We start from the raw sequence: 15,407 nt of genomic DNA on the forward strand, positions 1-15,407 counted from the left end.
CAGAAATAAACTGAAAGCTGACCACACTCCTCACACATTTGCAATGCCTTCTAGGCAGTCAGGATTTTGCCTCAGCCACTGACCTTCCTTGGTCTGGACTGAGAATAAAGTGCAGCAAAAAGCCAGGCTATATGATTGTTTTAAATTGAAATGACTTTCTTTAGCAGAATTTATTCTTCATTCTCCCAGCGATCAACCTCCTCCTTTCCTACTATCTCACCCAAAAGAGTCTTTAAAAGCCTGTGGGTGCTTAGATGGAGTTTGGAGCATTTTGCAGGATGAGGAGTGAGGGGCAGTGGTCTGATTCTGCATTTCCACTTGCTTTTATTTGTCCTTCATCCTTTTCTCCCCACTCACATTATTTTCCTTCCATAATTTACTGAGCAAATATTTTCTGAGTGCATGCTCAGTCAGCCCTGGGCTGGGCAATGGGGTCATGGAGATAAATAAGATCCATTCGCTCTTTGGGAGGTACAGGCTCAGGGGGGAGGTGAGTTAGATTTTCTAGTAAGTCCTTCATGCTGTGGTATGTGGTATGTATTGAAGGCGGTATGAGCAGGGAAAACTGGATGCAGCTCCCAACTCCATGCAGAGGCAGACCCCAGACTCTATTTCCCTTAGGTTGTGTAAGTAACCTGTACATGTTACTTATTTCCTGCCTCTCTCTTTCTTATATTGGTGAAATAAGATTAATTTGCAGTTAGTACAGTGTCTAAGGAAATTGGCCCTTGGAAGGCAGCCTGAGACTTGTGTGCCCACTCAGTGTGTAGGAAGCAGATCTCTTACATTGCTAAGCCAATCGATCACTTATTCAGGTATCTGGGAGGACATCTGGAGCCCAAATGCCTCAGGACCTAACACTGACCATCCTTCCGGACCTTGCTGTCTATTTGGGGTACTCTACGCGGACACTGCGTTCCCCTCCGCCATCTACACTGCACCGGAGCCCTGCTTTGGACTCGGGTTTGTCTTAAAATAGTGAGATGGTGCTTGTATCGATGACAGAGTCAGGTGCCCTTTTGCTTCTCATTCTCTGCCATTTTCCCACAAACTCTTATCCTCAAGGATCCTTCCTTTTCTGCCTTTTATCTCCCATCCTTTCACAGATAAATTAATTCATCAAAAACATGGGGTGGGGGTCACTGTCAGGATGAGGCTGTAGCCCTGAAGGGCAGATTCAGGCTGACAAGGTCTCATCCACACACCCACTAATAAGAAATAGTCCTTGCCCAGAGGAGTGTGCTCCAAAAGCAGTAATGGAGGGCAGTGGAGCAGTTATATATGTATATATGTGTGCATATGTAGATGAGGTTCATTTCTTTTTTATAATACCTCCACTCTCTTAGAGTTTCTGAAGCCTGCAGTTTTCCCCTTTCAGTCAGAACATATTGTGCTATGCGTTTCCTCTGGTTCCATCGTTTTTTATCCTTTTGTTTATTTGCCCTCATTTTTCTCCTCTTTTATCTTCTGCAAAGCCACCTTGCTTCCTTCCATTTATTCCTGAAGGCCACGTAACCTCTGATGGTGCCTGCATGCCCAGCAGGAAAATATGGATGATAATGTGTCCTGCTTGCTTTGTGTTCACAAAAGACTAAAAGCCTCTAGATATTTCAATATTTTATCTTTGTTATTATTGTTATTCTAACTTGTCCCCATCATTATGTATTGTGAAATTGATACCTTTTTCTGTACTAGAAGGTCATGTGGACCTTAAACAGTAGGAAAGATCTAGCTTGAACCCAGTATAGGGGAGGCTTCAGACCAACCACAAGCCATAGGTAGAAATGGAAAGTGTAAATCAGATTTCCAATAAGTATCCCAGGACTGGGAGAATTTTAGTTCAATTGCTCACATTTTTTTTTCATCTGTAGTTTGTAAAATAATCACTGGCATTTAGCATACTGACCAAAGAACTTTAAAAAAAAAAAGCATCATTCTGAGAATGCAAACAATTAAAATTTAATTTATTGCTGGTGGGAGTATAAATTGAAACAGTTAAGACTGTTTTGCATTATCTACTAAAGTCAAACATATGCATACCCTATGACCAACAGTTCTACTCCTAGGTATACACCAAAAGAAATATGAACCATAATAAATACAGAAGATTACTTATGGCAGCACTATTCATAATTGCCAAAACCTATACTATGCCCATTGAGAGTAGAAAGTAAGATGATTTATGAAATGTTTCTCACACCAGAATGCTGTACAGCGTCCTTTATTAATACGGACAAATGTCATCAATACAATGCTAGGCAAAAGAAGCCAGGGTCAAAATAGTACATGCAATATGATTCAATTTAAATCATATTCAACCTCTGATTTCAGAAACAGGTTAGTGGTATTCTTAGAAGGGGTGGTTGGTGACTGGAAGGAAGCTTCTGGCATGCTGGTAAAATTCTGTCTTTTGATCTGGTTGCTAGTTACTTTGGTGTGTTCAGTTTGTGAAAAATTATCAAGTCATATATTCCTGTGCACTTTTGCATTTGTTCTTGAACACAAGAAACAATAAAACACAGTACTAAACACAGCCTCAATCATTGAAGTTGAGTTTTCTCATCATCATAAGTTTTAATGGTTTTGTAAGTAGTTCCCCATATAGAATTACCATGACTTATTTATCATTCTCTTTTGTCAGACATTTCCCTCCCCCAGTCTGTAACAACTATTTCAAAAGATCAATTAAGTATTAATATTTCTGCTTGTAATCCTCCTCCGAGCTCCATTTTCAGCTATTTTCTTTAAAAAGTGCAATGAAGCCAGTAATAACAATGCTTTAATGGCTCTTGACATGGATTGATGAATTATTATTCACAAGTCTTTCACAACATTTATTTCTACCAAACAAATAAGGAAATTATTTTAATCTGTTAACCAAATTCAAGTTATCACTAAGCTCTTTTCCAGTTTCCTGAGGGGGTTTGGCGTTTGGTTTGAGGTGTCAAAATTTGTGGTGAGGATTAAATCAATGAAGCATGTAGAGGTTTTGATATTAAATAAATTCTTCATTCTGATCACTATTATTATTATTTTACATTTTGGGCATCCAGTTAATACTACCAGTATTATTAAATAGTGTATGTTTAGTGATTCCTGAGCAAGAAATCTCTCTATCTGGCAAAACTCAACCAGATACTTGCCTTATCCTTAAGGAAATCACATTTTGAAATTAAAGTCTACAGCAGGATTTCCTCCTGGTACCAAGATTCTGCCAATTGGAGAACCAGGGCTTAAAAAAGAACATAATCGATAGTTAGCATACTTGTTTTTATTCATCATGTATATGTTAAACCTTCTGCCACTTTAGTCAAAAAGTCTGCCACTTTTTGAACTCTAAGTGGTAAATGCAGCTGAACTTCAGTAGAAAACAAGCTGCTCCATGTTCAAGGGCATAAAAAAAAAAAAAAGTAAGGCAGGAAGAAAGGGTGGGAGGGAAGAAGGGAGGATGGAAAGGTGGCACTGTACTAATTTTTGTGAAATAAGAGCCTGACCTGATACAGTCTGTGTTTTTCCAGGGGCTTCTCTGATAATGAGTTTTGCTGGAGCATGTGCAGGAAAGAGCAGACACACATGAGAGAAATAGAGGCTCCGCATTTGTGCTCAAGGAGGGCACAAGGAATTGAGATGCTTCTCTGAAAGCAATGAGCATTTGTCCAACTGACACATGGAGGTTTTCAAAGACAGGCTTAGAATGATGATAGTGAAGTTTTTAAGAGTTGATTCATACTCAGTCCAAGGAAACATCATCATAATGAACCCACTTGATACCAAGGGCCAACTGAAGAGTATCATACAAAATTGCTTCTAGCTAGGCCAGCCAACTAATGGTCTAAGTTGTCGAAAAGACTGATAGGGAAGCTGAGAGAATAAGTGCATGCTGGTATATTATTTGGTGAAAGAAAACACGTAAGAGATAAGAGGAAGAAACTGGAAGAATCACTTAGTTGTGGTATTGACCCAAATCATCTAATATTCATCTTAGAATTTTAGGGCAAGGAGCTACATGCAGGCTTTGAAGGTCACCAGGTCCAGTGTGATTCCAGGCTTTGCTACATAAAATCTGTTTAATTCCCAACTCTGGCCAAAGCAATCTCTGACGTTAAGTTTTCTTAGGCAATGTGGATGTTGAGTTTCTTAGGCAATGTGAATGATATGAAGAATATCTTTTTTCCCACTGACGATTTAATGAGTTTAGTATAAAGTTTCTAGCCTACAACTAGTATGACTAGTATGTTTAAATAATGTTTTTAGAACCAGAGGCATTGCTCTGGTCCTCAAAGAGCTCACAGATTAAGGCTGAGAAAAAAAGAAAAAGAAAAAGAAAAAAAATCCTTGAGCTTCTCTAAGTATAAAACTACATGTTTTTTGTTCTTCTAAAATTACAGTGAACTGTATACAAGAAACAAACAATTAAAAATAAAAGTATATTAGAGCAACATGGGAAAAATTAAATACTTGCAGTGGCCAGGAAGGCAACATGAATGAGTGAAGTCATCCTGGTGGGGTCTGTGGTCAAGTGGAGAGTGCATGCCCTATCTTAAAGGACCTGACCCCAGTGCAGCTGAGAATTGCCATGCAAGAAAGCAGGTTCATTTTTAAGAGATGTTCTGATTTTTCAGTGAGGAACTAACTAGAATTTTAAGAAGTATTTTTTGTGTTTTAAAAAATTGACAAATAATTAAAATAAGTAAATGTTCGGTGGGTAGAAAGATAAATGATTAATAAGTTTATATGAGTTCAGGTGTGCATGTCTGCGACTACAGAGGTAGTGTAGGACAAGCAGTGGAGTGCATGGGGATGGATAACATACTAGTAAATACAACATATGTGAAGAGCTGCAAGGTCTAGATAGGCCATGTGGCATGAGAGCCACAAGTGGTTCGGAATGCTTGGTGCACTGAAGTCAGTGCAGGGAGTGTGGGAGAAAGAAGCTGATGAGGTAAGAGGAGGCCAGATCTTCCTTGCTGTGTCAGTTGTGATCAGGAATTTCAGCTTGATCCCTAGGACAATGACTAGTTTCCTAAGGGTATCAAACACGTACAGCAGAATCACATTTTCAAATTTGCATTAATTCTGGCCACAAAATGGTGAATGGAAAGGAAGAGCAGGGGCTGAAGGTAGCATGTTTTTGCAGGGATTCAGTTTAGGATGACAGAGAATATACTGAAAGCGATCTCCAGGCATAGAAAGAAACAGACAAGCTGGCCATGGTGGCTCACACCTGTAATCCCAGCAATTTGGGAGGCCAAGGCAGGAGGATTGCTCAAGCTCAGGGTTTTGAGATAGCCTGGGCAACATAGTAAGACCTCATTTCTAGTAAAATTAAATAAATAAATAATAAAAATAAATTTTAACCAATTAGCTGGTCGTGGTGGTGTGTGCTTTTGGTCCCAGCTACTCGGTAGGCTGAGGCAGGAGGATTGCTTGAACTTTGGGAGATGGAAGCTGCAGTGCGCTATGATCACACCACTGCACTCCAGCCTGGATGATAGAATGTGACTCTGTCTGAAAAATAAAACAAATAGGCAGGCAGGAAGGAAGAAAAGAAAGAGGAAGGAAGAAAAGAAAGGAAAGAAAGAAAGAAAAAAAAGAGAAAGAAAGAAAGAAAGAAAAGAAAGAAAAAGGAAAGAGAAAGAAGAGAGAGAGAGAGAAGCAAATGGATTCGAAAATAGAGATTTCTGGGAGAGGGAGAGAAAATCCACAGGGCTGGGGTAGGGGAGGAGGACAGTGAGAGAGGAGAATGAGGGAAGATTACTGTTGCCTTTCTGTTTCCGTACAATAAGTTTTACAGAAGATTCATGCCTCCAACAACTCTCTATACATAGTAGGTAAGAAGGGCTGCTTTTAAAAAATGATTCTCTTTATAAAGAAAAAGAAAACTTACTCCTAGTTTTCTTCTTTGTAAAGACTAAAACAGCCAGGTAAAAATGGAAATTTAGTTCACTGTGCAATTGAGTTCATAACTCACTGTGTCATTATGTTTTGTCAGCATCTGTAATTGAAATAATCCCCCAGATTTGTGTCACTATCACCAGGCTCTATAAGTCTCAAACCTTAAGGAGTGCATTTTTGCCCGAGAAACCACCCACCCCAGTCATCTTCTTCTCTATTAATAAAGTTGTTGACTAAGTCACATGCAAGAAAATGTGCAATAGATCTTGCATTCTTCACTTCTGCTAAAAGAAAAATGACACTAACAAGATATATGAAGAGTTATTCAAATCCACCATGGGGACTGACTACAAAATGAGAAAAACAAAACCAAACAAAACATTTGACTACCTAAATCCTCTCCTCTTTATTCTACACACTCTCCAGGAAAGAAATAATGAACCTTCCTCTATGATCTGCTTGTGTTTATAATTGATTTATCTTGTGGTTAAAGAGATTTACTTACCAAAATTGAGACAGACAGGAGAATGCAATTTGGGTTTGGCCTCCTGGCCTGCTTGGGTATCACTTATGGGAACTGAAAATAAAATAATTGAACACATATTGTATTCTATAAATCATTACTTCAGAATGCAAGGTGAGATCTATCCCTTAGGATAAATGTCTTTGGATGTAGCAAGTGAATGTCATACATATATTTATGAGTCTGCTGACCTGGTGGGATTTTGGAAAAACAGCCCTTCTCTCCCCACTCTCCCCTGCCCCATGTCCCCCTCACATCCTCCCCATTTCTAATTATTTCCTTGCTTTCCTCAAAGCCATTGACCCACCATTGGGCCAGTCTGACTAATGCCAGGAATTCTTTAAATTATCTATTCATTCCTTTAACTTACAGCTTTGTTTCTCACTTAACATCTCTATTCCCTGTCTAAGATTACGCATTTCAATTTCTCATCTGATCCACTTTGATAAGGACACATTTGTATCTGGTCATTTGCCAGACAAAAATTTAATAAAGTTGTAGAATAATTTCTAGAATGAGGCTCAGATGAGAGATCTAAGGGTACAGAAAACGAATGACAAGTTGGTCCTGACCTTGGTATTTTCCCTTTCACCTTCTCCTCCTCTCCATTAGTACATCTAGTAGACCTCAAAGATCTGTGTGTGGCTTTCACTCATCCATATGTATAGACTTGAGCCTGAGGATTTGAAACAAAAGTTGTGTTCTTTAAGGCCATTCTGTACCTCCACCTCCCCTGGGTTCTCGCAGGAGTTTCAGCACCAAATAAATACCTTATAATGGGACTTAGCTTAATTTCCTGGCTTGTCTTTCAACACATATTTTTCTGATATCAGAGGGGTAGGCTGGTGGAATACTGGATTTCTGATGGGAACAAAACACTCTGAAATATTAAATCTGCCTGATTCTTGAATAATTTTCAAGAAACATATAAAATCTTTCTGAAATCTTTAAGATATATCCTCAGCAGAAGGTTACAAGCCTATTGTGTATTCCACAAAAAAGAAATCTGCCTTCTAAATCATAATGTAAGAATAAGCTCATTATTAATCAACTTAATTTAAGGATTAATCAGCACATATATATTAAGGACCTGGTTCTAGCCATTGTGAAAGTGCAAGAGAAGGCATAAAAGAGCAGCAGTGATTGAACAGGTGTTGTATTCTATGTTATTTTCTTTCTTTTCTTTCTTTTTCTTTTTTTCTTTTTTCTTTTTTTTTTTTTTTTGAGACAGAGTCTCTCCCTGTGGCCCAGGCTGGAGTGCAATGGCATGATCTCAGCTCACTGCAGCCTCTGCCTCCCCGGTTCAAGCTATTTTTCTGCCTCAGCTTCCTGGGTTCAAGCAATTCTCCTGCCTCAGCCCCCACCGAGTAGCTGTAATTACAGGCGCCTGCCACCATGCCTAGCTAATGTTTGTATTTTTAGTAGAAATGGGGTTTCACCATGTTGGCCAGGCTGGTCTTGAACTCCTGACCTCAGATGATCAGCCCGTCTTGGCCTCCCAAAATGCTAGGATTACAGGCATGCACCACCATGCGAGGCCTATTGTATGATCTTAATGAAGTCTCACTATACACTGCACGATAGATTGATTTTTATTTTATAGATCAAGTAGCTGAGGCTTAGGTAATTCCATGGTCAATATGGCTAATCAGCAAGTGACGTGAGTTTGACTCCATGTCTATCTGGCTCTGGTCTACCCACCTTCCACTCTACTGCACTGCACTGTGCAAGCATTAGGAAGTCTACTGAGGTTTTCTAAGTTGGTGTACCTAACAGCTTCTGTCTAACTTTGCCAGAAAGGACAGTCCCACTCTGTGCCTTCCACTTCAAATGAAAATGTGCTTAGCCAGCGCGGTGGCTCACGCTTGTAATCCAGCACTTTGGGAGGCCGAGGTGGGCGGATCACGAGGTCAGGAGATGGAGACCGTGGTGAAACCCCGTCTCTACTAAAAAAACACAAAAAATTAGCCGGGCGTGGTGGCGGGCGCCTGTAGTCCCAGCTACTCAGAGAGGCTGAGGCAGGAGAATGGCGTGAACCTGGGAGGTGGAACTTGCAATGAGCCGAGATCGCGCCACTGCACTCCAGCCTGGGTGACAGGGCGAGACTCCGTCTCCAAAAAAAAAAAAAAAAAAAAAAAAGAAAGTGTGCTGTGGACTGTGTAAGAACTTTTTTTTTCACAAGAAACATGGCCATCTGAAGTTTTACCATTAAACCTGTAAAATACAGGAACTACAATCTTTCACTTTTTTTGTGTGTATACGGAAAGAGCTTGAGGGAGGGGGTTCCCAGCCTAGAAGGATGTGTATTTTTTTCTTAACTTTTATTTTGGGTTCAGGGCTAGATTTGCAGGTTTATTATGTAGGTAAACTTGTATAACGTGGATTTGTTGTATATTTTGTCACCCAGTTACTAAGCTTAGTACCCAATAGTTATTTTTCTCTGATCTTCTTCCTCCTCCCACCTGACACCCTCAAGTAGGACCCAGTGTTTGTTGCTCCCCTCTTTGCGTCCAAGTGTTCTCATCATTTACCTCCCACTTATAAATGAGAATATGGGGTATTTGGTTTTCTGTTCCTGCTTTAGTTTGCTAAAGATAGTGGTCTCTAGCTCCACCCGTGTTTCTTGGACATGCATTTTTTTTGAGGCTCTTCGGAATTCCAACTCTCACTGGAAACTTTAATAAAAAAATTAATTTAGACCTGCATGACAACAGAGAACTACTTAACTCTTACCCATGCCAACATTAAACCTAAATGTATTGAGCCCTATAATACCTTACATTTATTTCCTTTTATTTAACCTCTTAGGGGGAACATCATCCAGACAGAAAGGCTTCCTAGGATGCATTCGCTCCTTACACTTGAATGGACAGAAACTGGACCTGGAAGAGAGGGCAAAGGTCACGTCTGGAGTCAGGCCAGGCTGCCCCGGCCACTGCAGCAGCTACGGCAGCATCTGCCACAACGGGGGCAAGTGTGTGGAGAAGCACAATGGCTACCTGTGTGATTGCACCAATTCACCTTATGAAGGGCCCTTTTGCAAAAAAGGTACCTTAGGTGCTCCTGTTTCTCCTGAGTGCAGTGCTGTATCACCTACACGCTATGGTCAGGCCATGTGATACTCACACTCTGAGACAGTCTTTATCATCTACTCTCCCTCTGTTTAGAGAGTCTGCATAGTTCTTCAACGTAATTGCATATACTTGTTGGTATTACGTGTGTTCACTGGCAATGTAACTGAACTGGATGGATAATTACAGGAAAACACCCTGTCCACCGCCAAAAAGCCAGTTAAGTAGAGAAAGAGGTGGACTCACATTTCTGTTGTTAGCTAGATTGTTAGTGAACACATTCATATTTCCACTTCCAATCCCTCAGTCCACAAATGTAATCAAAGAATTGTAGAATCTAGCCCTGGGGGAGCCTTAAAGATACTTAAGCCATCTTAAACTATTTTTTACAACAAAGAGAATATCAGTCAATTAGTAAACACAGTACCGTGTATTTGGTGAAATCTCCCTATTCTGCAGGTGACTTGAGCGAATGTCTGAGGCTTTAAAAGCCCTGTCTGAAAGCTCATATTTAGTTCATTGGTGGGCTGGGACTGAAACACTCATGAAAGTCAAAATTTCTACTCCAGGGCTTTTCCTATACCCCTTCACAATCTCATGAGTTCATTACATTGACAGAAATTAATAATCACGGATATACACCTTGGACAAGGAATGAGGATCATTGTGTAAATTCTCTAGATAAATTCAAGATATCTCAAGAAACTAGAAAATCTCAATATTCAGTATAAATACGTAGTGTTTTTCAAACATAAGGAAAAAGATTTGGTGTACTCTCAATTTTTGCAACATTTTAAAGTTTATTTAATTGATGGAAAAAGTTTGTTCAGTAAATAATGTAAACAATATTTCAAGAGCAGCATTTAAATTATTAAAATAAAATGCTTGAATCACTTTGAGACACCATTTACAAACAATCAGAGCAATTATAAATAATGCTTCTCAATTCATTAAAGCACATCTTCGAAGCACCTTTACAAAGCAATGGTTTATTTAGTCCAGCTTACTACTGTTGGAACTTAGAAACAAAAGGGAAAAAAAGCACTCACTGTTTTATTTGAAGGATACTATAGTTTGAGCCCTCCGTTCATTCATACAGGGGTCTTCTCCTGAATTAGTTTGAATTACTTACTTATTATTGCTGAAGAGCATGGTATGCTTCTTGGGAGAAAATTAATGGTAAAACTTTTCGGGTTAACTGCATGGAAGCTTAAAATAAAAGTTTCCATTCCAGGGACTCATATTATGAGCTAAACAAGCAAAGTGCTGCTAGGTATTCACACTGGGGGAGGTCTCTGAACAACTTCCCCTGAGAAGTGTGAATGCTGCCCTTTGAACCATCCCACATGCTAGAAGGAGCACAAACAGAATAAATCCTATCAGACCCAGGCACTGAAATGCACAGGCATTCTTCTCAGCATCTCTAACCAAGTCTTTTGTTTGGAAGGACATGAACAGTAGACCTCTCTGCATTTCTCTGGGGACATTATTCAAAGATCTCATAGATCATATTATTCTAAATGTAGCCAAATTTCTTTTTTTTTTTTTTTGGCTCCTTTCTCCAAAACCATTCATATTAATTTTCTTCTGTCCATGGCCCTGTATCTTTTCCCTGCATATGTTGCAACAGCTCTGTGCTCCCTCCCACTTTTAATTATGATCTGCCAGTTACATAGGCAAATGTGTGCCTAGCCTTTTCATATGCTTTGTATTTTACTATTTCCAAACTCTTCGTTCTTTCTGATAATTCTAAGAAAATGATTCCCTCAGTATTAAATCCTTGCAATGTATGGAAGATGGCCTTGTTAGTCACATCTTTGAGCCCTGCCAACTGCCCTTGGGGAATATGGCCGGAACTGAAATGGGGAGCCAGCGGCTACAAAATGGTTCTGAACAGAGGGTGGTCTGTTGGGCGACTGGGGCAGCCTTCCATGCTACTTACTATGGCACAGTATATTTCAAGGAGATGGTGTGTAAATACTGAATATATCTTGGATAGAATTAAGGACATTTTTTTCATTACTAATTCCTAGGTCAGAACTATGTTTCATTGGCCATTTTTCCGTTTCTCATAATGGTATGAAGAAGTAATCATCATAAAAAATAACCTAGTAATTAATTGCAACATATATTCCTCATCCAAACAAATAGAGCAGGTATTAAAATCTAAATTTAACTTATTAGGGGTTAATAAAGGTGTACTAATTTGCTAAATGTCAGGAGGTCCATCTAGCTTGTTTTTGGTTCATTTTTTCTCTTTATGACCCTAATTTCATTCTATACGTGAACAAGGTAATATGATTCCATAGCTTCAAATATGCAGCTTTTGTTTTGTGCATTTTTCTCTCTCTTTCTGTTATTGAGATGTAATTTATAGACAATAAAACCCACTCTTTTAAGGTGTATAATTCAGTGATGTTTAGGATATTCACACAGTTGTATAATCATCACCACCATCAGTTGCAGAGTATTTTCATCATCTCAAAAATAAATTCCATGTCATTAGCAGCCACTCCCCAGTTACCTCTTCCCACGTCCCTGGAAACCACTAATCTACTTTCTTTTTCTGTAGATTTGCCCATCCTGAGCCTTTCATATAGATAGAACCATATAGTATGTGATCTTTTTGTGTCTGATTTCTTTTACTTCACATAATATTGTCCCAGTTCATCCGTGTTATAACATTCATCATTACTTTATTCCTTTTTAATGGCCAAAGAGTGTTCCATAGTGTGAAAGCACCACAGTTTGTTTATCCATTCATCCATTGATCAGTTAATGGATGTTGGGAGGGTTTCATTTCTTTGGCTATTATACATAACACTGTCATAAATATGTACACATTTTTGTGCAAACATATGTTGTCTATCCTCTTGGATATATACCTAGAAGTGAGATTGTTGTGTCATACGGTAACTATAGGTTTAATCTTTTTGAGGAACTTTCTAACTTTTTCAAATTGGCTGTTCCATTTTACATTCTCACCAGCAGTTAATGAGGTCTCCAATTTCTTCACCTTCTTGCCAACACTTTTTATTGTCTGACTTTTTGATAATAGACATTTTAATGAATATGAAATGCTATCGCATTGTGGTTTTGACTTGCATTCCCCAATGACTAATGATATTTGATATCTTTTCCTGTGCTTATTGTCCATTTGTATACATAATTTTTTTGGAGAAATGTCTAACATCTTTTGTAGATTTTAAATTTTTCTTCTTTTTACTCGTCAGTTGTAATAATTTGTTGTATGTTTGGAACATAATTCCCTTATGAGATATATGATTTGCAAATGTTTTCTCCAGTTCTGTGGGCTGTATTTTGTCTTCTTCATAGTGTCTTTTTGAAACACTAAATTTTAAATTCTGATCAAGTTCATTTTCTCTAGTCTCCTATCTTTTTTGTTTATACATTTAGGATCATAGCTAAGGAAGACTTACTTAATCCAAGATCATGAAAATTTACACCTATGGTTTCTCCTAAGAGTTTTATAGTTTTAGCTCTCACAGTTAGGTCTTTGATGCATTATGAGTGAATTTTTATATTTGTTGTGAGGTAGGGGATCCAGCTTTAATCTTTTGCATGTGGGTGTATCCTTGTCTCAACACCATTTGCTGATGTGTGTTTGTTGTTATCTCTCTTATCCCCCCTACACACACACCATTAATAAAGAACCTGGGTACGACTGTCACGGTGTTTTAATTTAAATGTTTTTTCTTCCTAATTAAAATGTAAGATAATTATTTATAAAATTTATTTGAAAATTTATTTAGAAATCTAGAAAAGTTAAAACCCAATCTAAGTACTCAGAAATAATCATTAATAGGGAATTTATACTTCCTTCTAGTTTTTTATCCCCTTGCACTTAATATAACTAAGATAATTTTGCCCATTACATTTTATATTCTGGATTTTCTTTATTTCCTTTCAAAAGCATTTCTATGTAAGTCACCAATATTTGTTAGCATCCGTCTTAATGATTGCAATATGTTCCATCTGGTGCTACTGCCTTCTCTTGTCTAATCCATCCTATTACCAGAGCATTACTGCTCACAGATAAATCGTGGAGCTCTGGCACCACCCCTGCCCGAGTTAAGGTTCTGGTTCATCTACAGTCCACGTTGTATGACACTGGTTGTGTAGCTCAACCTCAAGATTCCTTGGTTTCCTCATCTATGAGATGTGGGAAGCACAGGACTCTTTCACAGGGAGTTGTGTTTAACATTCGATGAGCGCTCCACAAAGCACATGGCATAGCCCATGGCATGTAAAGTCTCACTAAATGCTGACTCTTCTTATTGATTGAAATTTTTCATTATCTAAAATTTTGTGTGTAAATAATGCTAAAATAAACACATATATTGATTATTTTCTTAATAACAATTTCAGTGAAAAAAATAAAAGTATGTACATTTGGGTACTCTTTACATATTGCCAAAAACCTGTCCAGAAATCATTTAATACTTATATTCATTTCAATTTATACCATTTATTTTCACTTTTTATTATGGAAAAATGGCAAACATATGCTGTAGGACAGGGAAGAGTTTAAGAACTCCCATCCACCGGTTATCTAACTCCAACAGTTACAAACTCATGATCATTTTTATTTCATCGATACACTCAAGTCCTATCCTCCTCCTTTATTATTTTGAAGAAAATCCCAGATATAGTACTATTTCATCTACAAATATTACATAATGTATTGCTAAAATATAAGCACTCATGATAAACACATAGCCACAGGATCATTATCATAAGAAAAGTATAATAATTTTTGAAATAATTGCTCAGTGTTCAAATTTCCAATTGTTTTATTTTTATTTAGCTTGTTTGATTTTATCTAAATTAATTAGAGCTTGGATGATTTCTGGGTAATTTCTAGACTATTCATTACCCAGGACTGGTCTTTCTGTTTGTTCTAATTCCAAATCTAATTCTACTACTATTATTAAAACCGGCTACTGTTCATTGAGTTCCTACTATGTGTTGTGCTTTTATGTACTTTCTTCCAATCTTTCACCCATCCCAAGACTGAATTCATCCTGATTTATATTTGAGTAACGTGAGATTGAATGGGATCCTGTGATTGCAGGATGTGTGTAGATTCAGGTTTTATCTCCAAGTCTACAGGCCCCATGGAGGCTCAGAGACACACCCTCCAGTACCATCCCATTTCCAGCTCCTTCTCCTACTTCATGTCACCCACCAATGCCCTGTCAATATGGAGATCCTCTTGCAGGTCTCAGGAGGCTCTGCTCTCAGAGACATCCAGCTCTGGAAAACATTGTCTCTGTCACTAACACATCAAGTCCAAGGTTAACTTCTATTGGTCCATTGGTATTTTTGTTTTGTTTTGTTTTTGTTTGTTGTTTTGTTTTGTTTTGTTTTGTTTCGTTTGACAAAGTCTCACTCTGTCACCCAGGCTGGAGTGCAATGGCACAATCTCAGCTCACTGCAACCCACACCTCCTGGGTTCAAGTGATTCTCCTGTCTTGGCCTCCCCAGTAGCTGGGATTACAAGCACCTACCACCACACCCAGCTAATTTTTGTATTTTTAGTAGAGGTGGGGTTTTGCCATGTTGGTCAGGCTGGCCTCGAACTCCTGACCTCGGGTGATCTACCTACCTCTGCCTCCCAATGTGTTGGGATTACAGGTGTGAGCCACCGTGCCTGGCCCAAATGTTTGTTTTTTTAAAATATGTGTCTTACCATCTCAGAATCTAGTTAGCATAGATTCTTCCACCAAGTGGATGTTGTAGAGGTGTTGTTGATAGTGGCTCGGTGGCCTTGGAGAATCATCATGGTCATTAGAAATCACTTTCAGGTTAAGTGTCTTTATCCTTTTTGGCCAGTGGTTTTAGATGTTCAGATGACTCAACCCCTCTGATCAAAAGCTTAAACTCTTAGATTGTAA

At 38.5% G+C, this 15,407-nt stretch overlaps 1 protein-coding gene across 1 annotated transcript in view; it reads left to right on the top strand.

Annotated features, from left to right (window-relative positions):
• CNTNAP5 (contactin associated protein family member 5) overlaps nt 1-15,407 on the top strand; it is an 879,440-nt gene that overhangs the window by 738,112 nt on the left and 125,921 nt on the right. Inside the window, exon 18 of the mRNA XM_032145556.2 lies at nt 9,227-9,466. Within this exon, the coding sequence (XP_032001447.1) occupies nt 9,227-9,466 (240 nt within the window). The remainder of the gene's footprint in view (nt 1-9,226; nt 9,467-15,407) is intronic.

This window comes from Hylobates moloch, unplaced genomic scaffold (assembly GCF_009828535.3).
Source record: "Hylobates moloch isolate HMO894 unplaced genomic scaffold, HMol_V3 SCAFFOLD_24, whole genome shotgun sequence".
Classification (NCBI taxonomy): Eukaryota; Metazoa; Chordata; class Mammalia; order Primates; family Hylobatidae; genus Hylobates; species Hylobates moloch.